Below are 26,019 nucleotides of genomic sequence, written 5' to 3' on the forward strand. Positions count from 1 at the left end.
TATTGAAATCAATCCTCAGGTTACCGAGCAGTTGTATCGCACTCCACAACTAGACCTTTCGGGCCAGGCAGTCAGCGTTGGTGACAATGGGTGACATCACTTGGTCAGAGGCTGGGTTATCCGGCTATACGTCCTTCCTATGGAATGTGTGGGTTTTCTCTGGGTCCTCCGCTTTCCTCCCACACCGTGCTGCTATTACATTCACTTATTGCGCATCTACTCAACGTACATCTGGGTGTAACCGACCCCCATCTGCTCTGTCACAGTAGCCTGCGACACAGCTCTCTTCTCTCACCCAAGCAAGAGGAGGGTCTTCGTTACATTCTGGTCTTGTGTCTTGTCAACAATGCTTTTAACGCAAGGTGTGTAATGGTTGGGTCATACATGTGATGGGGGCAGGACATTGCCAACACATGATTTAACCCTAACTTAATCATGGGACAATTTACAATAACCATTTAACCTAGCTGGTACGTCTTTGGACTGTGAGAAGAAAACCTGAGGATGCAGACAAAGGCCACGCATTCCACGGGGAGAACGTACAGAGAAACCTTACAGGATGGTGCTGGAATTGAACCAGGCCAGCTTGAAGTTCCTGACTAACTACCATCGACACATGACCTGTGGAACCAGAGGAGTCAACATGCTCGATCACTGTTGCACCACCATCAAGAATGCTTACCGTACCATCTCATGCTTGGAAAGTCTGATCACCTGGTTGTACTTCTACTCCGGTGTATAGGCAGATACTGAGGACCACAGCATCAGTGGTTTGGACCTAGAAGGTATGGCCAAGGGAGGCAGAGGAGCACTTACAGGACTGCTTTGAGTCAGTGGACTGGATCATATTCAGAGATTCATCTTCAGATTTGAATGAATATGCAACAGTTGTCACCAATTTCATCAGATTGAGTGTGTGCCTTCGAGAACGTACCAAACACACCCTAACCAGAAACTATGGATGAATCAAACGAATCGCAGTCTGCTAAGTGATATACTGTGGCACTTATGACATTTATCACCAATGATTCAGGTTTCGACTACAGTGCAGTACAACCCACTGAACACCAAAAGTTCAGAGTACATATGTCACCATATACAGCCCTGTGATTCATTTTCTGGTGGGCATACTCAATAAATCTATAGATTAATAACCATAACGGAATCAATGAAAGACTCTCCAACTGGAGTGCAGAAAACAACAAACTGTGTAAATACAAAAAGAAAGCAATAAATATCAAGATCATGAGATGAAGAGTCCTTGAAAGTGAGTCCATTGGCAATTCTGTGTGAAGTTAGAGACATAACCAAATGCAGGTCACCTGTGGCAAGGTTTGCATAATATTATTTTGTATAAGGTGAAACCCGTCATCATGAATGGCTGTGATGCCTGACTCCCCCGACGAGCGATAAACACTTTTTATGCATGCTTTGAAAGGGAGAATGAAACTACACCTGTGCAAATCCCCACAGTATCCGGCAATCCTGCAATCTCTGTCTCAGAGGCCAATGTCAGCACATCCTTCAAGAGAGTGACCCCTCGTAAGGCATCAAGCCCTGATGGCGTACCTAGCAGGGCACTGAAAACCTGCACCAACCAACTGGCTGGAGTGTTCAAGGACATCTTCAGTCTCGCACTGCTGTGTCTCTGAGGTTCCCACCTGCTTCCAATTGCGAGTGCAATTTGTCTGTCTCTGCGTCAGGTCTGCAGTGGACCCAATCTCACTGGTTCTCCACTCGGAGAGAAAGTGGACAACAGCAAACCACACATCAGACTGCTGGTTATCGATTACAGCTTGCCATTCAATGCCACCAACCCCCTCAGTACTGATCTAAACCTGGGCTTCTGTACCTCCCTACCCCTCTCTGCAACTGATCCCGACTTCCTCACTGAGAGACCGCAGTCAGTGCAGATTAGTGGTAACATCTACTCCTCACTGACACTCCTCAGGATTAGAGAGAATGGTGATTAAAGATTAGTTTTATTTGTCACATGTACATTGAAACATGAAAATATAGAGTGAAATGTGCTGTCTGCATCAGTGACTAACACAGTCCGAGGATCTGCTGAGGGCAATCCACAGGTGTCATCACACTTCCAGCGCCAACATCGCATATGCCCATAACATACCCTAGCTGGCATGCCTTTGGAATGTGGGAGGAAAGCAGAAGAAACCCACGCAGTCATGGAGAGAACATACAAACTCCTTACAGTTGTTGAACCTCGATTGCTGGCGCTGTCAGCATTATGCTAACCACTACGCTACTGTGTAGTTCACTGCCCTGCTCTCTCTGTGCTCATGACCGTGTGGCTAAGCACAACTCAAACACCTGTCTATAAATTTGCCTATACCACTGTTGTTGGGAAAGTCTCAGGTGTCAACGAGGAAACGCACAGAAGAGGCGGATGAATCAGCTGGTTGAGAGGTGTTGCAGCAACCTTGCACTCGGAGAGGGGAAGTCAAGAGAACACTGACCAGTCCCCATTGAGTATCTACCAGGGTAGAACACCTTGATGCAATCACAAAGAAGCACGCCAGTGACTCTACTTCATTTGGAGTTTGAGAAGATTTGGTATGCCACCAAAGACTCTTGCAAATTTCAAAAGATGTTTGCATCTCCTCCTGGTATGGAGGCTCCAAAGCCCAGGTCGTAAAAGGCTGCAGCGGGTGTAGACGCAGCCAGCTCCATCATGGGCACAACCCTCCTCCCCTCACGATCGTGGACATCTTCAAAAGAATATGGCATCATTACGGACCTCCAGCATCTGGTACATCTTCTCTTCATATTGCTACCATTGGGGAGCAGGTACAGGAGCCTGAGGACCCACATTCAACGATTCAGAAATGGCTTCTTACCCTTCACCATCAGACTTTCAAATGGTCCATAACCACTCCCTCTTTTTTTGCCATCCTTAAGAACATAAGAAATAGGAGCAGGAGTAGGCCATCCGGCCCATCGAACCTGCCCCGCCATTCAATAAGATCATGGCTGATCTGACCGCAAACTCAGCTCCATCTAACTGCCTTTTCCCATAACCCTTATTTCCCCTACTATGTAAAAATCTATGTAATTGTATCTTAAGTATATTTAGTGAGGAAGCCTCAACTGTTTCCCTGGGCAGAGAATTCCACAGATTCACCACTCTCTGGGAAAAACAGTTTCTCCTCATCTCCGTCCTAAATCTTCTCCCCTGAATCTTGAGGCAATGTCCCCTAGTTCTAGTCTCACCTACCAATGGAAACAACTTTCCTACTTCTATCTTATCTATCCCTTTCAAAATTTTGTATGTTTCTATAAGATCCTTATTTTTTAATTTGCCTAATAGTCATAGTCATAGTCATACTTTATTGATCCCGGGGGAAATTGGTTTTCCTTACAGTTGCACCGTAAATAATAAATAGTAATAGAACCATAAATAGTTAAATAGTAATATGTAAATTATGCCAGGAAATAGGTCCAGGACCAGCCTATCGGCTCAGGGTGTCTGACCCTCCAAGGGAGGAGTTGTAAAGTTTGATGGCCACAGGCAGGAATGACTTCCTATGATGCTCTGTGACGATATAATAAACCTGATTCTGATTCTGTTGTTGTACGCTTCACATGTTGTATGCCTGTGTGTTGCTGTGCACCCTATGTGTTGTTTCATACCTTGCCTGGTGTGTACATTGTAACCATATGCACCTCATTCTGCAATATTTAATTGTTTGTGGTTTTACCCACCACCCTCACCCCTCTCTCCCCACCTCTGGTTCTGTTCTCCCTCACGCTCAGTGACCGCTATGTTTTTGCACAGGGACGCAGGACCTACTCGTGGCTCAGCGGGGAGGAGCTGTTCTACACCAACTGGCAGGACGGAGAGCCCCATCAGGTCACAGGCTGTGCTCGGATGGATGTGGACGGGACGTGGCAGACATCCAACTGCGACGCCAAGCTGAATGGAGCCATCTGCCTCGCAGCGGGAGGTAGGAGGGGATGATGAGGAGGGATCTGTCACGCAAAGGAGGCAGGGTTTGAAGCTGCCAGTGATTTTGGATAAAGTTGGAGTGTGTGAAGTGTAAAAACCACGTCATCTGGGCCAGATATCCTGCTTGTTGGAGAGAGGCAGATGTTCAAAATTATAACCTATTCCTTAAAGTGACAGGAGACACGGAGGCTGATAATCTGCATATTGTAACCAGGTGATGATGGATCTCAATCTGAATCATTTTGCTACCCACTTACCTCCATAGATGCTGCCTGATGTTGATTGCCTCCTTATTCCCACTCACTGTATAATGTGACTGTTGCCTTAGGTTTTTCGGGCTGTTGACCTTCCATCTCATGTAATCTGATTAATTAGTCACGAACCTCCCCCATCTCTCTTCAAGCTCTCCGAGATGTTCCCATCAAAAGTCCTGGTGGGCACCCAGCTCGTCCCCTCCCGTGATTTTATGTTCAACCTCTCTGCTTTGTCAGTTTGTTTATTGATTTATTTAGAGATGCAGTGCAGAATAGACCCTTCGAGCCACATCACCCAGCAACCCCCAATTTAACCCGAGCCTAATCACAGGATAATTTACAATGGCCAATCAACCTACCAACCGGTACGTCTTTGGGCTGTGGGAGGATACTGAAGCACCTGGAGAATGGGCAAACTCTTCACAGGCCGCGGCAGGAATCGAACTCGGGTTGCTGGTACTGTCCAGCGTTGTGCTACCGTGCCGCCCAGTTCTCTTGTCATGGATTCCACATGACATGTAGCATTATAAAATATACTCCTGTGTTTAAACTTTCTTTGATTCGGTCCCGAGAGGGTGTCAGGGGTAAGTTTTTCACACAGATTGTGGTGGGTGCGTGGAATGCACTGCTGGTGGTGATTGTGGTAGAGGCGGATACACTAGGGTCTTTTAAGAGACTCTTAGGTAGGTACATGGAGCTTAGAAAAATAGAGGGCTGTGCAGAAGCAGGTTACATGATTGGCACAACATTGTGGGCTGAAGGGCCTGTAATGTGCTGTAGATTTTCTATGTTCTCTGAAACCTATCAAATGTTGAAAGGCCTGAAAAGAGTGGAATTGGAGAGGATGATTCCTATGATGGGGGAGTCTAGGACCAGAGAACACAGCCTTAAAATAGAGGGGCGTCCCTTTAGAATGGAGATGAGGATGAATTTCTTTTGCCAGAGTGGTGAATTTGTGGAATTCATTGCCACAAGTGGCTCTAGAGGCCAAGTCATTGGGTATACTTAAGGCAGAAGTTGATACATTCTTGATTAGTCAGGGCATGAAGGTTTATGGGGGGGAAGACAGGAGATTGCGGCTGAGAGGAAACATGGGTCAGGTGGTGAACTGGCAGAATGGACTCGATGGGCCAAATGGCCAAATTCTGCTCCTATATCTTATGGTCTAGTAAATTTGCTGATGACTGTGGCAGATGGAGTTCAACCCAGATAAGTGTGAGGTGGTTCATTTTGTTAGGTTAAATATGATGACAGAATATAGTATTAATGGTAGTGGCAGTGTGGAGGATCAGAGGGATCTTGGGGTCTGAGTCCATTGGACACTCAAAGTTGCTGCGCAGGTTGACTCTGTGGTTAAGAAAGCACACGGTGTATTGGCCTTCATCAATTGTGGAATTGAATTTAGGAGCCGAGAGGTAATGTTGCAGCTATATAGGACCCTGGTTAGACCCCACTTGGAGTACTGTGCTCAGTTCTGGTCACCTCACTACAGGAAGGATGTGGAAACTATAGAAAGGGTGCAGAGGAGATTTACCAGGAGCGACGGGGGATGGCGGGGGGGGTAACCTGATAGAGGTGTATAAGATGATGAGAGGCATTGATCGTGTGGATAGTCAAGAGGCTTTTTCGCAGGGCTGAGATGGCTAACATAAAGGGGCATAGTTTTAAGGTGCTTGGAAGTAGGTACAAGGGGGATGTAAGAGGTAAGTTTTTGACACAGAGAGTGGTGGGTGTGGAATGCACTGCTGGTGGTGATGGTGGTGGAAGTGGATACAATAGGGTCTTTTAAGAGCCTCTTAGATAGGTACATGGAGCTTAGAAAAATAGAGAGCTATGCAGAGGGGAAATACTAGGCAGTTGTTAGAGTCATGGTCAACACAACATTGTAGGCCAAAGGGCCTGTAATGTGCTGTAGATTTCTATGTTCTATGTTCTATGTATATTACTTCTGGTAATTGTAAGGTGTGGAGGCTCCAGTGCATGGGATCACAACAGGCTGCAGAGGGGCATAGATTCAGCCAGCTTCATGATGGGCACAACCCTCACCACCTTTGAGGACATCTTCAAGGGCTGTTGTTTGCACCCTTTCCCCACCGTGTTGACGGTGGAGACCAGCAACAATCATTCCTTGTTTGGACAGTGAACCCATTTTGATAGCTGGGTGCAGTGTTATTGGTGCCAGTGCCCCCCTCTGCTGGTAAAAAGTCACACTGCAGCATCAGCACTGGCAACCGTTCACCTGGTACTCACTTTGCAATGCCAGCTATCCCACCTCACTCTCAGCTACTTGATGATTGCAACAGATAAGGACTAATGTGGCACGACATTTACTCTTCCTTTACTGTAAAGCACACTTACAAGCAACAATGGCAAGAAATTAAATAGTGCTTGCATTAAATAACTGATGTGCAGAAGTCCAGTATGTGTGAGTGCCACTGGCAGATAAAGCCCAATGCATTATACGTTAATTTAGCAGATCCTGTACTTTTGGAATGTCTCATTTCTATATTAGCAGAGGTGTGTAAAGGAAATTCAATTCAATTCAATTCAAATTTAATTGTCATTCAACCATATATGAATACAGCCAAATGTGACAGCATTACTCTGGGGTCACAATGCAAAGACACAATTCCCCGAATAAAATGACCCCATCTTCATGGAAACATATCGAATGTTGAAAGGCCTAGATAGAGTGGATGTGGAGAGGATGTTTCCTATAGTGGGAGAGTCCAAGACCAGAGGGCAAAACCTCAGAATTGAGGGACGTCCATTTAGAGCAGAGCTTAGGAAGAATTTCTTTTGACAGGGTGTAGTGAATCTGTGGAATTTATTGCCATATGTTTTATTTTGACTGAACGACGAGGTCAGAAAGACCAGGCACCACATAATCTGGTTTCAGGACCTTAGTGTTTATCGGCTTTATCAAGGACAAGACATTACAGGGTAAAGCAGAAAACACTCCTTTTTAACTTCACAATGCTGACTACAGCTCATTAACTTTGAAGCCTTTTAGGACATCCAGTAGCCTTTAAAAATGCAGGTTTTCCCTAAACTTGTGTTGCCATGGAATTCACCCCTTCCCCTTCTGTGTGAAGTAGGGTTGCCAACTTTCTCACTCCCAAATAAGGGACAAAAGTAGCAGTCAAATATGGGACACTTGTGTTTACCCCAAGAAAGACTACTGTAACCACGAAGCCTTGTGCAGGCACCTGTGTGCGCATGCGTGACGTGCGCATGCGTGTACGTGCCGATGTTTTACTACAAATCAGTTTTGGCTTAATCTTCCCGATTCTGATACACTGTACATACATTATTTCTACTTTATATAGGCTGTGTATTTATCATGTCATTCCTGCTTTTACTATATGTTAGTGTTATTTTAGGATTTATGTGTTATTTGGTATGATTTGGTGGGTTATTTTTTGGGTCTGGGAATGCTCAAAAATTTTTCCCATATAAATTAATGGTAATTGCTTCAGCGCTTTACAACATTTCAGCTTACAAACAGTTTCATAGGAACGCTCTACCTTAGCAGGGGAAATATGGGACAAGCACAGTCCCGTATAGCAGCCGTCACCAACCACCAGGCCGCGGACTGGTACCGGGCCGCAAAGCGTGTGCTACTGGGCTGCGAGGAAACGATATGAGTCAGCTGCACCTTTCCTCATTCCCTGTCACGCCCTGTTGAACTTGAACATAGGATTGCCAACTGTCCTATATTTGCCGGGACATCCCGTATATTGGGCTAAATTGGTTTGTCCTGTATTTCCCCTGCTAAGGTAGAGCATTCCTATGAAACCTTTCATGCTGAAATGGTGTGAAGCGAAGAAGCAATTACCATTAATTTATATGGGAAAAATTTTTGAGCGTTCCCAGATCCAAAAAATAACCTAACAAATCATACCAAATAATACATAAAACTGAAAATAAATAACATTAACATATAGTAAAAGCAGGAATGATATGATAAATACACAGCCTATATAAAGTAAAAATAATGTATGTACAGTATAGTCAGGAAGATTAAGGCAAAACCGATTAGTGGGAAAAAATTCGGCACGTACACGCATGCGCACATAGGTTCCCGCGCAAGGCTTCATGGTCATGGTAGTCTTTCCTGGGGTAAAGTGTCCCAGGATTTGACTGCTACTTTTGTCCCTTATTTGGGAGTGAGAAAGTTGGCAACCCTAACTGTAAAAGACATGTTGAGGTGAGTTTAATCCTACTTGAACACCGCTCCCACCCCGCCTCCCCACCGGTCGGCCAGAATATTGTCAATATTAAACTGGTCCACGGTGCAAAAAAGGTTGGGGACCCCTGCCGTATGGGACAAACCAATTTAGCCCAATGTACGGGGTGTCCCGGCTAACACGGGACAGTTGGCAACCCTAGTGTGAAGTGTGGGTGAGTTGGGATGGTGGACACCAGCAAACAAGCATTCTTTTGGACAGAGAACCCATTTTGAAAGCTCAGTACGGAGTTACTAGTGCCAATGCTGCCCTCTGCTGGTGGAAAGTCACACTGCAGCATCAACACTGGCCATCCGATGTGCAAAGTTCAAAGTAAATATATAATCAGAGTACATGTATGTTACCATATACTGCCTTCAAATTCATTTGCTTGCAGGCATTTACAGTATAATTTTATATTTAGTTATGAAAAAATATACATAAAGAAAGACCAACAGACAATGTGCAAAAGAAGACAACTTGTACAAATAAAAATAACACCGAGAACCTAAGTTGTAAAGAATCCTTGAAAGTGAGTCCGTAGAATCAGTTCAAAGTGGAGGTGAATGAAGTTATCCATGCCAATTCAGGAGCCTGATGTTTGTAGGGTAATAACTAGTTGGCATTACCAGACAAGGAAAATGTCATGGCACTACTCAGATAGGACAGACTGGGGAGGTTTAGTGAGGCTTTATGGGTAGAACTGAGGAATGAGAAAGGTATGACCATGTTAATGGGATTACATTATAGACCGTCAAACAATCTGCGGGATTTAGAGGACCAAACTTGTAAAGAGGTCGCAGACTGTAACAAGAAACATAAGGTTATTAGAGTAGGTGATTTTAACTTGCCACACATTGACTAGGAATCCCATACTGTTAAAGGACTGGATGGAAAAGAGTTTGTCAACTGTGTTCAGGGAAGTTTCCTTAATCAGTACACAGAAGTCCCAACTACAGAGAGTGCGATACTTGATCTGCTGTTAGGGAATGAGACAGGGCAGGTGACAGAAGTTTGTGTAGGGGAACACTTTGCATCTAGTGCTCACAATGCCATTAGTTTCAAGATGATTGTGGAGAAGGATAGGTCTGGTCCTCGGGTTAAGATTCTAAATTGGAGAAAGGCCAATTTTGATGGTATCAGAAAGGATCTGGCAAGTGTGGATTGGGACAGGTTGTTTTCTGGCAAAGGTGTACTTGGTAAATGGGAGGCCTTCAAAAGTGAAATTTTGAGAGTACAGAGTTTGCATGTTCCTGTTAGAATAAAAGGCAAGGACAGCAGGTTTAGGGAACCTTGCTTTTTGAGAGATATTGAAGCTCTGGTTAAGAAAAAGGAGGAGGTGCATTGCAGGTATAGGCAGACAGGAACAAATGAGGTACTTGAGGAGTATAAGAAATGCAAGAGAACACTTAAGAAGAAATCAGGAAGGCTAAAAGAAGACATAAGGTTGTTCCAGCAGACAAGGTGAAGGGAAATCATAAGGGTTTCTACAGATATGTTAAAAGCAAAAGGATTGCAAGGGACAAAACTGGTCCTCTGAAAGATCAGAGTGGTAATCAATGCATGGAGTCAGAAGAGATGGGGGAGATCTTAGAATTTTTTGCATCTGTATTTACTCAGGAGATGGGCACAGAGTCTATAGAGGTGAGGCAAAGCAGCAGCAAGGTCACGGACCCTATACAGATTACAGACCAGGAGGCGTTTGCTGTCTTGAGGCAAATTAGGGGGGATAAATCCCCAGGGCCTGACAAGGTGTTCCCTCGGACTCTGTGGGAGGCAAGTGCAGAAATTGCAGGGGCCCTAACAGAGGTATTTAAATCAGGTGAGGTACTGGAGAATTGGAGGATAGCTAATGTTGTTTCACTGTTTATGAAAGGCTTTAACATAAACCAGAAAAGTATAGGCTGATGAGCCTGGCATCAGTAGTGGGAAAGTTATTGGAAGGTATTCTAAATGACTGGATATGTAAGTATTTAGACAGACAGGGACTAATTAGGGATAATCATCATGGCTTTGTGCATGATAAGTCATGTCTAACCAATGTTGTTGAGTTTTTTAAGGAAGTTACCAGGAAAGTTGATGAAGGCAAGGCAGTGGATGTTGTCTACATGGACTTTAGCAAGACATTTGACAAAGACTTGCATGGCAGCTTGGTCAAGAAGGTTCAGTCATTTGGTATTCAAGATGAGGTCGTAAGTTCCAAGGTTTATTTTATTGTCAAAGTATGTACAGTATATACAAGACAACTCTGATATTTGTCTTCTCCAGATAGTCATGAAATACAGAAAGACCATGGAAATCATTGAAAGAAAAGACATCAACCCCACCCCCTGGCGTGAAAAAGAAAAAGAAACAAAACTCACAAACCCCAGACTTCCCCCACCCCCAACAAAAAAAGCAGTAACAATATCATCAAATCCCCAACCCTTCCCTTGCAGAAAAAAATGACAATAACAACCCCTGATCTCCACACTCACAGTAAAGAACATCAACGGTAACATCAAAACCCCAAACACCACCCCCCCCCCCGAGATCACCCACCTGCCAATCGGCCACAAGAAAGAAAACACTGAAAAACTGAAGGAAATCAATATAGAGTATAGTCCAGTAATCACAAATATCTCAGAATATCGAAAACATCCTTTTGTCAGCTTACAAGGAGAGTAGCTGCATGAACTCAGTCCTTCCGTGAAGAATGTTCGCCACCCGGGTCCGAAAGCCACCGATCCGGCTGGTGATCATCATTACCTCCATTGGGAGCAATCTCTGACCCTTCCACATTCATCTCAATGCTTCAATCTTCTTACCACTTCGAAATGGAGTCGTTCATGACCCTACACCCCGTCTCTGGTCTGTTCCAAGAGTCAGCTTGTGTTCTCGGTCCTTTTTGGGTCCCCATCTCTGATCTCCACAAGGCAGCTCTCCGGATACAGCAGAGCGCTAGATCATTCATTCAAGCTCTAAACTTTATGTCACCTGCTCCAACAGTTTCCGTAACCCAAACAAGACAAAAATAACAAGCAGAAAGTGTAGAAAATGTGAAATAATTTAAGAGATTTGCTATCTGGAAGATGTCACCTGAGGAATTGTTGTTCACTAGTGCCATCTTGACCTTTCCCCTATAGGCTTTTCTCCATAGGACCTTTCTCCTATGCTCCTATGGATTAGACACTGGTTTCATGGTAGATGGTTGCCTCTGACTGGAAGCCCGTGACTAGTGGTGTGCCACAGGGATCGGTGCTGCATCTGTTGTTGTTTGTCATCTATATCAATGATCTGGATGGTAATGTAGTAAACTGGATCAACAAATTTGCAGATGACACCAAGATTGGGGACCAGTGGACAGCAAGAAAAACCAAAGCTTGCAGTAGGACCTGGACCAGCTGGAAAAATAGGCTGAAAAATGGCAGATGGAATTTAATGCAGACGAGTGTGAGGTGTTGCACTTTGGTAGAACCTACCAGTGTAGGTCTCACACAGTGAATGGTAGGGCACTGAGGAGTGCGGTGGAACAGAGAGATCTGGGAATACAGGTTCATAATTCCTTGAAAGTGGCGTCACGGCTAGATAGGTTGTAAAGAAAGCTTTTGGCACATTGGCCTTCATAAATCAATGTACTGAGTACAGGAGATGGGATGTTATCCTGAAATTGTATAAGACGTTAGTGAGGCCTAAATTGGAGCATTGTGTGCAGTTTTGGTCATCTATCGACAGGAAAGATGTAAATAAGATTGAAAGAGTACAGAGAAAATTTACAAGGACCTTGCCAGGACTTGAGGACCTGAGTTAATTGGAAAGGTTAAATAGGTAAGGTTTTTATTCCCTTGAATGTAGAAGATCGAGGGGAGATTTGATAGAGGTATACAAGATTATGAGGGGCATAGCTAGGTTAAACGCAAGCAGGCTTTTTCCACTGAGGTTGGGTGGGACTAGAACCAGAGGTCACGAGTTAAGGGTGAAAGGTGAAATGTTTAAGGGAAATATTAAGCAGAAGCTTCTTCGCTCAGAGGGTGGTGAAAATGTGGAAGGAGCTGCCAGCAGAAGTGGTGGATACGGGTTCAATTTAAACATTTAAGAGAAGTTTGGATAGGTACATGGATGGGAGGGATATGGAGGGTATGGTCCGGGTGCAGGTTGATGGAACTAGACAGATTAATGGTTTGGCATGGACTAGATGGGCTGAAGGGCCTGTTTCTGTGCTGTACCTTTCTATGACTCTGTGATTCTAACTGATCTTGAACCTGGTGGTGTGGGACCTAAGGCCTTTGCACCTCATTCCTGATAGTAGTAGTGAGAAGAGAGCATGTCCTAGATGGTGGGGGTCCCTGATGATGGATGCCACTTTCTTGGGGCAGTGCTCCGTGTAAATGTGCTTAAAGGTGGGGAAGGCTTTACCCATGACGAACTGGGTTGTATTCACGATCCACTTTGCCCACTTTACAGTGGCAGTTATCACATCTCTCTCTCAAGCAAAGCTGAGCCAGTGATCGAAAGGGCACTGGTTTTCAGAGAAGAGTTCTACCTGCAACACAGTAGCAGATGTTAGTTTTCAGCTGCTGGGCTGATCTTGGATTCACTGCTTTGCTTTGTCATACAAGAAAAACAAACAAGGATGTTTCAGCCTTCCTTTCATCCACATTTCCTCTTCCACCGGCTCTCTTTCCATCAGTTTCTCACTCTGTCTGTTTTGCTGCTAGTGCCAATGTTTGGACAACTTACCTTCCAACACTCTGTTTTGCACCAATGCAGCTGTCCATCAGCAGAAGCACTAACATCGCATGCTTCTGGATTCTGGGTCCTATGGCTTCCCAGAAATTCATAAAATTGTAAAAGTCCATTTTGTCCACAAATGGACTTCACCTGACACTGAGTTCCACTCCCCTACTATTCTATGAAAATTTTTTCCCCTCAGTTACCCCCGGAACCCTCCATCAATTACTGTAAATCCATGCCACTACATACCATCCACTGCAAAAGGAAATATTTATGGAAAAGAGCAAACAGTTGACGTTTCAGGCCAAGACCCTTCATTAGGTCCCTCCAGCATTTTCTGTGTGCTTATTGGATCTCCAACATGTGCAGATTTTCTTTTGTTTGTGAAAAGGAAGTACGGTATTTCTATTTATCCTCCCTAGGCCTCTCAGAATTTGTACACCGCCAACTTACTGCCAGTCTCTTTTTTCCCCAAACAAAATGACCCCATCTTCATGGAAACATATCAAATGTTGAAAGGCCTAGCCAGAGTGGATGTGGAGAGGATGTTTCCTATAGTGGGAGAGTCCAAGACCAGAGGGCACAACCTCAGAATTGAGGGATGTCCATTTAGAACAGAGATTAGGAAGAATTTCTTTTGCCAGAGTTTAGTGAATCTGTGGGATTTATTGCCATAGACAGCTATGGAGCTCAAGTCATTGTGTATATTTAAAGCAGAGGTTTGATAGGCTCTTGATTAATCAGGATGTTAAAGGGATATGGGGCAAAGGCAGTAGAATGGGATCAAGAGGGATAATACGTCAGCCATGATGGAGTGGCAGAGCAGATTCGATGGTCCAAATGGCCTAATTGTACCCCTATGTTTTCTGGTCTTATGGTTTTGAACCTCATTAAGGTGCTGCCTCAGAGTTCACCAGTGATGAGTAGTGCTCAGATTGCTGCTGGCAAGATAACATCCTCGGGTAAATCAGTGCACGATCAGGGGTCAAGGTCAGGAGGTCAGGGCTCATGGCCAGAGTCAAGGCTACGAATGGCAATGACGGATGGCTTATTTCTCGAAGGTTGTTACTGTTACTCCAGGCTGAGCTGGTTGTTTTCATAGTTGGGTGTAGCCGTAGATCCCAAGATTTGTGTCCCTTGAGGTCAATAGCAGCCTCAGGGCAATCTTGGAGAGGGAGCCTCAAACAAGCTTTTTGTCTCTTGACTGGAAGCTCAAGGTTATCCTTGCAGAGCAAACCGAGATGTCACTCAATCTGCAGTTAGTTTCTACAGTGAGGAGGAGTCCGTGTAGTGAGTACCAAGTACAACAGAAATAATATATAAATCTATCAGTCTCAGATATGACATTTCAAATTCTCTCTCTCCCTCCCTCTCTCTCTCTCTCTCTACCCCTCGCTTTCCGTCTCTTTCTGACTTCCTATCCTGTAGAATTCTTTATTAGCCTTAATCTCAGTTACATCACCCCTTCACCTGCAGCACTTTTCACAACCTTGGGTAGTTACAGCATGCTTCATGTAGATTGCTTCTACAGTGTAATCACTGTTGAAATGTGTGTAGGGGGCGGGGGGAGGCTGGAGCAGATTGATTGTCCATTATAGAATCTGTCAGGTTGAAATCAATGAAGAGTTGGGACTGATGCATTCAGTAAGCGTTAGTAATCACATTTTTCTTAATGTATTCCTTTAAGAATAAAAGTCCCAACTACCAAACTATTAACCAGATTCCTCAAACCTAAACTTTTAAATTAAACATGATCTGATTGAGATCACCAGAAAGCCCAATCGTGAAATGTCAAACATCCCACTGCTTACTGCCACTCAATCAGGACCAGTAACAGTGGAGGTGAGAGACAGCAGTGCAGTTGTAGCATGTTAATGAGTGAGGAAAGGACAGCCCCTCTCCTGCTCATACCTCTGTTCAAGGTTCAAAGTAAATTTATTATCAAAGTATGTATATTTTATACAACCTTGAGATTCATTTCCTCACAGGCAGCCACAAAGCAAAGAAACCCAATAGAACCTATTACAAAAAAAATGCAGAAAAAAAAATGGTACAAACAATAAAAGTAAGCAAATAACACTCTGAACTGAAGTTCACAAAATGAGTCCACAGCCTGGAAGCCAGTCATTGCTGCAGCCGGCCCAGGAGCCCGTTAGTTGCAGGCCACAGCCTCAGTTCAGTGCAGAGACGAGTAAACCTCGCAGTGTAGTGAGTTGAACCACCCTGTTCCTCATGTCTGGCCCTAACACCCTGACCTTTTCAATCTGGCCCCGCGCTTAAATTGTCCAAACCTTGGGTCGTTCCTCACTCTCAAATCTGGGCTCTGCCACTTTGTTACGCTGTTGGGCCGGGCCTTGCTGCCTTGATTTGGCCTGTACCCAACCTTCCAATTTGGCCCGGTGCTTAAATCAATCAAACCTTGGGTCTTTCCTCACTGTCAGGCCTGAGACTGGGCCCCACTGCCTCGGCTCTGCCTCTGATATTTAATTTTTCCACCATTTGCTCTCTATTTTAATTTAAAACTCTTTTATTTGCATTTCCTGTGGCACAGTAGTGTAGTGGTTAGCACAACACTATTACAGCTTGGGGTTCAGAGTTCAGTTCCAACGTCCTCTGTAAAGAGTCTGTACGTTCTCCCTGTGAGTTTTCCCTGGGTTTCCTCCCACAGTCCAAAGATGAACTGGGTGGGTTAATTGGTCTTTGTACATAGTCTTGTGATTAGATTAGGGTTAAATCGGTGTTTGCTAGGTGGTGTGGCTCGAAGGGCCGGAAAGACTAATTCCGCACTGTATCTCTAAATAAAAATAAAGTAAACATTCAGCTCAAACATTCCAGATAACTGTAGCAGGATAGCAGATGCCAGTAAACTGGCTGCAAGGGAGAGCAAGAATGGTTTCTGTTATCAGCCAGGGCCATCTTTTGATCTATATGGGAATGGAGCAAAGGGGGAGCATAAGTAAATGCATCGCTCCCTGAGAACGTTGTGACCCCTGTACTTTTGATGAGGGAGCTCATATTTGTAACGTATCTTTCACTGCTATTTTAAAAGCCATCAAAAGCAGATGCTCTTCTGAATGTGGCAACCTATTGTTACACTTCAAAATTCCACAAACACCAAAAAAGTCCATTTCCCCCAACAGGTGCCTGACCCTCTGAGTTCCTCCAGCTGTTTTCTACACCAATAAGCACTCAATGTGTTCGAAGTACTTTTTTAAAAGGATATATAATGATCCTGTCAGGAAATATAGAGAGGCTTGACCCAAACACAGAGCAGTGTGGACGATTTAGTGGTGAGCGATAACTTTAATAATAAACTGCAAAATTACAGACCACAAGGAGCCACAAAACAAAAGGGGATGGATACTTAACTTGACAAGGCAACTAGATAACTGAAGGCTTGGTGCAACTGGCTGAAGCTGGCTAGTTTGAAAGGTGAACAAGTATTGTGGATGAGAGCCGGGTTTAAATAGGCTGCAGGTGATGAGTTGGAAACGAGTGGCAGGTGGGTGAGACTGGGAGGTGCCTGCCTGAGCAGGCTTGACAGATCAGGACATCAAGAGTTAATATAACATCAGGGGATCATTTGTAATGAGAAGATAGATCTGGTTCCATCATTAGACAGTACCCTGTTAGTACAGCAGTGCCTCAAACCTGAACTCAGATCTGACTGATTGTCCACCTTCCAACTCAAATTACTGAACTTTAGGATGCTATTTGTTGTCAACCCACAGCTGACAGTTCTTGAGTGAATGGAATTAAAGAGCCAAAATATTCTATAGGAGAAGGAGATGTTCAGGTTTGAGCTCAGGACTGCCAGGTTATCTTTCTATAATAAAAATTGTGTTAATGTGCATTCTGAATTGTTAACTGACCAAGCAGTGAATACAATTATGCAATTGAATTAAAATGAGTAAGAACTAACTCTGATCCAACAGATGGCCAGTGATGCACAGGCTTAGAAGCTGTGCCTTCTGCTTGCATTAAACTTCAGTTTGTCATTTAATCACTCCAGTCTTCCAGCTTTTGTTCCTAACCTTCTCGTCTTCCCAACCTTGGCACTGTACTTCCATAAATTTTGTAACATCCCAAACCTTTTCTGGTTCCGATGAGAGGTTACTGACTGGAAACATTAACTCTGTTTCTCTCTGCATAGGCTGTATCCTGCAATTTCTATTTATATTCCACATGTCCAACATTCTCGGTATTTTGCTGTTGTAATAGTTGTGGCACTCGAGTTACAGACCAAAAGAAGTGATCTTATCAGGGAAATCTAATTCAATCTTGACTGGGTATAAAGGATTACGGACTCCGGCTGAAGGGGGAAACTGGCTTTAGGAACATAGGAACAGGATTCCCCCCCCCCCACCCCCTCGTTCCTAAAGCCTGGCCATCTGTAGTTCGCAGTATTGAACGAAAATCAAGGAACTGAGAGGAGAGGAGCAGTGGTAATGTTTCTGACTGTTGGATTCTGAATTTAATCTCCTCCTGCTCAAGTATTGGTTGTTTTCTTCCCAGATTCATGGTCCACCAAGTCAAATTTCTCTGGAAGTTGCCCAACCAGCCTGGAGGATTCCTCTTGGATCCCCTTTCGCAATCACTGTTACACCTTCCACTTAGAGAAGAAAGCGAGCCCCAAAGATGCGGCCAAGTTCTGCCAGAAAGGTATGTGACTGCTAAAGGATATTTAATATGACACACGGCTTTGGGGGGCATTGGCCATTTTCTGGAAATGGAGTGTTGTCCTCTGCTAAAAGCTGTGCTTCATTGTCATTGTGCTTGAACAGTGCGAGGGGCAGAGATGCTGTCCATTCTTGACGAGACAGAGAATGTCTTTGTATGGGAACATCTACAGACGTATGAAAATGATACCAAAGGTGCCTGGCTGAGCCTCACGTACAACACAAAGGGTAAGTGTGTATCGCCATAGAAACCTGGAAATAGAACAAACAGTTCCTAAGTGGAGTTAATTTTATGTAGCACGTGGATTCTTCAGCAGTGAGGTGTAATGGCAGAATACTCTTTTGAAAGGGTAAGCCTAGAAGTTGCATCGCTACCAGTTAATGGCAATCATGTATTGTTATGGGCTGACCTAATGTTGTTTGTGAAAGTCCCAAAAAGACAAAAATACTCAGTGGTGAAACTGATAGAACAATGTTGTCAAGTTTCCTCGTGGAAGGCCACTCTATTAGCTTCAGTGATGTATATTCAATACGTCTATTGTCACAAAAGCTGTCATTTATTGTCGCAAGTACTTACTTACTTGTTGCCCATTTCGCTGCTGGTGTTTAGGGCAGCAATGAAGGTCTTCCATCTCTGACGGAGTTCAGGGCTTCCTTCATTGCGCCAATAGCTTTCTCTTGGTTTTCGTTACCGTCAGTCATGCAAGTTCCAGGTGGAGAATGAAGAATACCCTTGCACTCAGATGTAGAAGGAATCTTCATTGCTATTTCCATAACAATTTTGTTTTACCAGTCAGGGTCGTTAGCCCTGAGCTCAACCCTCAAACCTGGAGGACCGGTGGACCACTCTTAGTCTGTCCTCTACCCTTTGACCTGTTTGGCTTGGGTGACCCTACCAAGAGTCAAAGCATCAAGCCCAGACTCCAGCCAGCATCGCTCTCTGGGCCACTGAGGCACGCAAGCCTCCAAGCAAGCCACAACAAGGTTGTGGTCTTCTTGGAGGTATTGTCATAAGTGTAGACTCTCAAAGAGCCATGCTATAATCCACGAAGCACTCTTCCATCCACCGAGCATTGTTGCTACTTAATGAAAAGGTGCTGTAGTTTTGAGACAGCACTCCCAGGAGATTAGAGTGATATGGATAGACTGGTACAGGACAGTATCCACAAGAGGCATGCTCTCTGTGTGAGGCTGACAGACTGACAGACCCCTCGTAAACCAATCAGGGATTTCAAGAACACCCATAAGGTCTCTGAACTGAATGATACTGACCAAGTGCTTGTATTGTGGGCAGCACAGTGGGACATCTGGTAAAGGTGCTGCTCCACAGCCCCAGCAACCTGTGTACAATCTTGATCTTGGGTGCTGTGGAGTTTACTTGTTCTCCCTGTGACAGTATGGGTTTCCCCAGGTACTCTGGTTTCTTCCCGCAATCCAAATGCATGATGGTTGGTAAATTGAAGTTGCCCTAATGTAGTGGAATCTGGAAAAGCAGAGTTAATGGGAACATTGGAGGGAATAGGTTCCAGGGAAATTGATTGTTCTGTGAACCAGTGTAGATATAATTGGTCAAAATAGTGTCTGTGTATTAAGAAATTCAGAAAATAAAAATATAACATTCTTGAGAAATCTACAATACTAGTACATCTCCAAGCTCAATCTGCCTGCACCAGTGGGCCAGTGGGAAATTAGATGAAGTCTCTCCACCCTTCAAGTGGAGCATATGTGACTCTCCTAATGCAGCGGTGGTTAGCAAGCTGAGAGGTGGCAGCGATCATCAGTAATCAGCAGCCAGAAAGAGTCCTGAAGAGTGACCTTGGCCTTGACATCCTTCAACAAGGCTGTCCAGACATACAGGAGGCTGGATTTGAGTCTGTACAAGGAATAGAACATCATCTGTATGTGTGTATGTTGAGGGGAGGGGGTGGTGATGGTCAGTACAGATTTCATATACACAGTGGATTCCCATTAATTGGGCCAGCATGTATTTGGGACAACTCTAAAACCCAATGGAGAAAATAACCGGGATTCCCTTCACTTATTTGGGACACCATGCTGCTTAATTGGGACAGGAGACTGTTGCCGAACAATTTTTAACTGGCGTTAGTCACGTGTGCTTGCGTGGCCGTTAGACACTACACCATGCTTCAAGCAAACAGTTTTTAAATAGCATCAGTTGCACAGTTTTGTGTTTAAAAAGCAGTGATTTTTGTCACTGATATTTGGTGAGAAATAAGCAGTAAGACAATTCAGAACTGCTTTGCTCACTGTAGTTTCAAGCATTCAGGCTTGGAGATGCCAGAAATGGCCAGGGATGAAAATGAAACTATTTCACTACTTCAAGTTAGAAACTACAAAGAATTTGAAGGTATCGACAATCATCTCGAACATTACAGTGAAAATGAAGGTTAGGAGGATGCAATCATTGAAAGCATTGTATGAAGGCAATTCATTATCTACACTAGGTGTCTGCATCTGATTTTGTTCATTCACAATCAATCAAAAGAACATGACACGGATGAATTCCTTCATCAATAACTATTAGGAACTAATACACAGTTTTATAGTTCTGTGGCAGTATTGGTAGTGTTCTAATTTGTTCTGGATTTCATTTAAATACATAATTTGTAACTCAGTTTTGTCTTTTTATACCTTTAAACTATTTCCATGAAACTTCGGCTAATTGGGACAGCTGCTTCATTGGGCCGAAATGAAATGGTTGTGATGTGCCCAATTCACCGGAATATCCATATTCTGTGTATCCATATATATCTATCACATGCATACTCGCTCTCACAATCTCTCTCCAAATGGTCCAATATTTCATATTTGCACCACCTTCGATATTTTTGATTTTTATTTATTTGAATTCAGTATCAAGTTCCAGGAGCTGCAGTACATCCAAATGGGAGGTGAACTGCTCTTCTTCAAACAAGACCAGCCCTTATTGCATATCTGTGTGTTAGGGAGGATAACGGTGATGCTTTCTTCAAAGCTGCAGTTTGTCTCTGGTGAAGGTATCAGAATCAGGTTAATTGTCATTTTTAGATTCATTTATGTCTCATATGAAATGTGTTGTTTGTCTTAACACCGACATAGCCTCAGGATGTGCTGGGGGCAGCCCACAAGTGTCGCCACGCATTTCAATGCCAACAGAGCGTACGCACTGTGATCAGCAGAACAAGAAAGAGCACACCAAAGTGAAAAAGCAGCAATATCAAAACTTTAAGTCCTGTTCGTCTCTCCCACCCATGTACATGCACAAGACAGTTTTCGGTCTCCAGCCTCCAGTGAACTTGTAGATTCACAGACACTGGACCTTCGACTTCCCCAGTAGACTAGGAGACATTCACAGACTTGGGGCTTCAGTCATCGGTGGTGGGGGGGGGGGAGAGAGAGAGAGAGAGAAGAAAACGAACCTTCAACGGGCGGTGAGGGCTTTTCATGATGGATGCCACCTTCTTGTCCCTTTGTAACCACAAAAGACTGCAGATGCTGAAATAGGGGACAAAAAGCAAACTACTGTCGCAACTCAGTATGCCAGGCAGTATCTGTGGGGTAAACGAACTGTCGATGCTTCAGATCAGGGCCTTTCTTCTGGATTGTCCTCTGGACCGAGTGCCGAAGCTTCCACTGGTTGCAGTGGACAAAACATCTGTGAGGAAAATGAGAAAACAAAGGAGAAGGTCATAAAAGCTTTGTAGATTTACAATGAAAATGACTGGGAGTCCCTATTGGAAAGGCAGGCTGTAAAGCCTGATGCTTGTTTGATCATTGATCAACTTAATGAGCAGGCTTATCTTGTACTGTGCAGTGCCCTCTCTGTCCTGAACTGAAGCCGTAAATTTTAACTTCATCAGTGGAACATCAAATTAGATGCTTTTAGTGACCAGCCAATAAAGGGAAGAGACAGCAGTGCTGAGTGTAATTTAGTATAATGATTCAAAGGAGACCCTTTTGCTTCCCGTCAGTTAACCCTTTATTTGTTCACTGTTCTGATGATACGACGTTTGAAGGTGAAACTCTGCGGATGCTGAGCAGCTGAAGTGGAAACAGAATATTTTGTAAACTCTCAGCGCTCGTGAAAGAGGAACAGTCATCGGAATGGTTGTGCAGCATCCCCGGAGAGCTCGTGGGATACAGTTTGTGATGCAATCGCAGCACAAAGTTGCGTCGGGTTTCCAGTCCAATTTGTTTGATTATCACCAAGTGCTAATTCTCATATTTCTTCATGATCTATAAGTAGGCTATTCAGTCAATTCTATCAGACCCATTCACCCATATTATTCCCTGTGATCTAATCTCTCTCTCAGGTGCCTATCAGTTCCACCGTGATTCTCCAGCCACCCACCCACACTACAGGCAATTTATAGCTGCCAATTAACCTAAACCTCCCGCATCTCTTTGGGATGTGGGAGAAAGCTTGGCACTAAAGCTAACAAATAGCTTTATAGAAGGCAGATGGCTGATTCTAATCAGGGAGATGGTATTGTAGGTATTCTTGATGAGTGATAACTGAAGGGACACCGGAACATCTGGAGCTAATCTGTGTGATCTCAGGGACAATGTTCCCTCTAATTTGTCATGACCAGTGTGCGCAAAAATCTTGTGCTGTGCAACTTTTTTAAAAGTGACAACAACATATGTGCACTGAGTTTTATATATAGAGGTACTCATTTTAATAGCTAGCAAAACACTGTCAATAAGAACTTTGAACTCCTCTGGGTTTGATCATTTTCGCTCTCGTTTATCTGCACTCTCACAAAGCATATATAGCAGGCCTGTAGTGGGTAATGAAAGATTTTCTTGCTGAAGCTTTTGCATGCTGTCCGTATATGATTTGGTTTTTAAGTGACGCTTTGAAAAATCAACTTTCCAAATATCACACCACTTCTTCCCACCTGCAATTTCTCCAGCAGCTTTTGCATCGTGACAATACACGCAGGTAACACCAGTTTCTGTATTGTACATAAATATTTCTCGTAGCTGCAGGTTCCTGACCTCATGAGCTTTCAGTGTAGCAGTTTCTATTGTTTTATTAAGCCATTTCGCTTTAAATGAACTAGCATTTCTTTTGTGCTTCACACCCTTTACTTCTTCGGAATTATAGCGAATCAATAATGTCTTCAATGAAAACAGTATAAATAAGCCAGTTCTAAAATCATCAGACAACTCATCGCAAACTCCACGTTGTCAACACTGTTCACATCAGAAACTGGAAAATGAAATGTGATTGTTTATGATGGTGCAATATACTTAACATGCCAACGAGGAAGAGGGTGACAACCTTTCGTGTGCAGTTTAAATTCCTTTGTGCGCTAGTAGCAAAAGATGTGTGCGTGCACTCACCTTAGAAGGAGCATTGCTCAGGGAGAATGTGCAAACTCCACACTGGTCTGCACTGGCTTATTCCCACCTCTGGGAATTCTGTGATCCTCAGCGGGTTTTAGGTGAATTGAGCCAATCCAATAGAATCTCCAGGCCGTTACCCTAAAGGGCTTCTGCCTGCCTGTGCCTGGTGAAGATGTGATGGCTGTTGAGGTGTATCGCTGCTTAGACTTCATTACCTTACACAATCTCTTATTTTCCCTCAACAGAACTCTACATCCTTCTGATAATGAGGTGACCAGAACTGAACACAATACTCCAAATGTGGTCTAACCAGAGTTTTATAGAGCTGTAACATCACCTCATGGCTCTTGATCTCAATCCTTGACTATTGAAGGGCAACATATCATACTCTTTCTTAACCATTCTATCAACTGATGCAGCAACTTTGAGGGATCTAGGGATGTGGGCCCCAAGATCCCTCTGTTCCTCCACACTTGAATTGAATTGACTTTATTATTTACATCCTTCATATACATGAGGAGTAAAAATCTTTACGTTAAGTCTCTGTCTAAATGTGCAATGTGCAATTTATAGTAATTTGTAATGAATAGTATGTACAACAGGACAGTCAATATAATGTAGAAATACAGTTGCGTCAGCAGGAATTAATCAGTCTGATGGTCTGGTGGAAGAAGCTGTTCTGGAGCCTGTTGGTCCTGGCTTTTATGCTGCGGTACCATTTCCCGGATGGTAGCAGCTGGAACAGTTTGTGGTTGGGGTGACTCGGGTCCCCAGTGATCCTTCGGGCCCTTTTTACACACCTGTTCTTGTAAATGTCCTGAATCATGGGAAGTTCACATCTACAGATGCACTGGGCTGTCCGCACCACTCTCTGCAGAATCCTGCGACTGAGGGAAGTACGGTTCAATACCAGGCAGTGATGCATACTGCCAAGAATTCTGCCGTTAATCCTGCATTCTGCCTTCAAATTCAACCTTCCAAAGTATATCAGAATCAGGTTTATTATCACTGGCATGTGGCGTGAAATTTGTTAACTTAGCAGCAGCTGTTCAATGTATAATAAATAAAGTAAAAATAATAATAATAATAAGTAAATCAATTACAGTATACGTATATTGAATAGATTTAAAAATGTGCAAAAAACAGAAATAATATATAGTATATTAAAAAAGTGAGGTAGTGTCCAAGGGTTCAATGTCCATTTAGGAATTGGATGGCAGAGGGGAAGAAGCTGTTCCTGAATCGCTGAGTGTGTGCCTTCAGGCTTCTGTACCTCCTACCTGATGGTAACAGTGAGAAAAGGGCATGCCCTGGGTGCTGGAGGTCCTTAATAATAGACACTGCCTTTCTGAGACACCGCTCCCTGAAGATGTCCTGGGTACTTTGTAGGCTAGTACCCAAGATGGAGCTGACTAGATTTACAACCTTCTGCAGCTTCTTTCAGTCCTGTGCAGTAGCCCCTCCATACCAGACAGTGATGCAGCCTGTCAGAATGCTCTCCACTGTACAACTATAGAAGTTTTTGAGTGTATTTGTTGACATGCCAAACCTCTTCAAACTCCTAATGAAGTATAGTCACTGTCTTGCCTTCTTTATAACTGCATCAATATGTTGGGATCAGGTTAGATCCTCAGAGATCTTGACACCCAGGAACTTGAAACTGCTCACTCTCTCCACTTCTGATCCCTCTATGAGGATTGGTATGTGTTCCTTCATCTTACCCTTCCTGAAGTCCACAATCAGCTCTTTCGTCTTACTGACGTTGAGTGCCAGGTTGTTGCTGTGACACCACTCCACTAGTTGGCATATCTCACTCCTGTACGCCCTGTCATCACCATCTGAGATTCTACCAACAATGGTTGTATCATTAGCAAATTTATAGATGGTGTTTGAGCTATGCCTAGCCACACAGTCATGTGTATATAGAGAGTAGAGCAGTGGGCTAAGCACACACCCCTGAGGTGCACCAGTGTTGATCGTCAGTGAGGAGGAGATATTATCACCAATCCGCACAGACCGTGGTCTTCCGGTTAGGAAGTCAAGGATCCAGTTGCAGAGGGAGGTACAGAGGCCCAGGTTCTCACTTCACATGTTTTTGGTTTGAACTCCATCTGCCACTTCTTAGCTCAGCTCTGCATCCTATTGTAACCTACAATAACCCTTTTCTACTGGTGTGTCAGTAGTTAGTATTGTTAGCTTTGTTACTGTGTAGTTTTAATTGATTTCTGTTGATAGTTGCTAATGTTGGTTCAATTACCATTTGCCGTTAGCTTTGTGTAGAATATAGTATGGTATAGAGCAGCAGTCCCCAACCACCGGGCCACAAAGCATGTGTGACCGGGCCACGGGCCGCGAGAATATGATATGATTTGGCAATATGAAACGATATGAGTCAGCTGCATCTTTCCTCATTCCCTGTCACTCCTACTGTTGAACTTCAACGCACGCGAGGTCATCAGTGACCCAAGACGTGCAAAGTAATGGGTTAGTGACCCATTTGTGAATGTCCCCGGTGAATCACCCATGTCAGCGTGGGAAAAAGATCAACTCCTCGAGCTTGCAAATGACGGTGGGCTGAAAAGTATGTTTGACATAACATCTCTGCCGGCATTCTGGATCAAAGTCAAGGCTGAATATCCTGAGATAGCCACAAAAACACTGAAAACGTTGCTTCCATTTCCAACATCATATCACTGCAAAGCGGAGTTTTCTGCAATGAATGCAACGAAAACTAAGTTGCGGAATAGACTGGACATAAGGAAAACCCTTCGAGTATCGCTGTCTCCCATCACCCCTCAATAGGACCGTGTTGTTGCAGGGAAACA

The 26,019-nt window shown here is 43.9% G+C and overlaps 1 protein-coding gene across 1 annotated transcript in view; it reads left to right on the forward strand.

Moving 5' to 3' along the window:
* The window catches only part of mrc2 (mannose receptor, C type 2), a 247,310-nt gene that overhangs the window by 207,739 nt on the left and 13,552 nt on the right, over positions 1-26,019 (forward strand). Inside the window, exons 25-27 of the mRNA XM_063037085.1 lie at positions 3,797-3,965; positions 17,679-17,825; positions 17,948-18,070. Coding sequence (XP_062893155.1) covers positions 3,797-3,965; positions 17,679-17,825; positions 17,948-18,070 — 439 coding nt within the window. The remainder of the gene's footprint in view (positions 1-3,796; positions 3,966-17,678; positions 17,826-17,947; positions 18,071-26,019) is intronic.

Source organism: Mobula hypostoma, chromosome X1 (genome assembly GCF_963921235.1).
Source record: "Mobula hypostoma chromosome X1, sMobHyp1.1, whole genome shotgun sequence".
In the NCBI taxonomy this organism is placed as follows: domain Eukaryota; kingdom Metazoa; phylum Chordata; class Chondrichthyes; order Myliobatiformes; family Myliobatidae; genus Mobula; species Mobula hypostoma.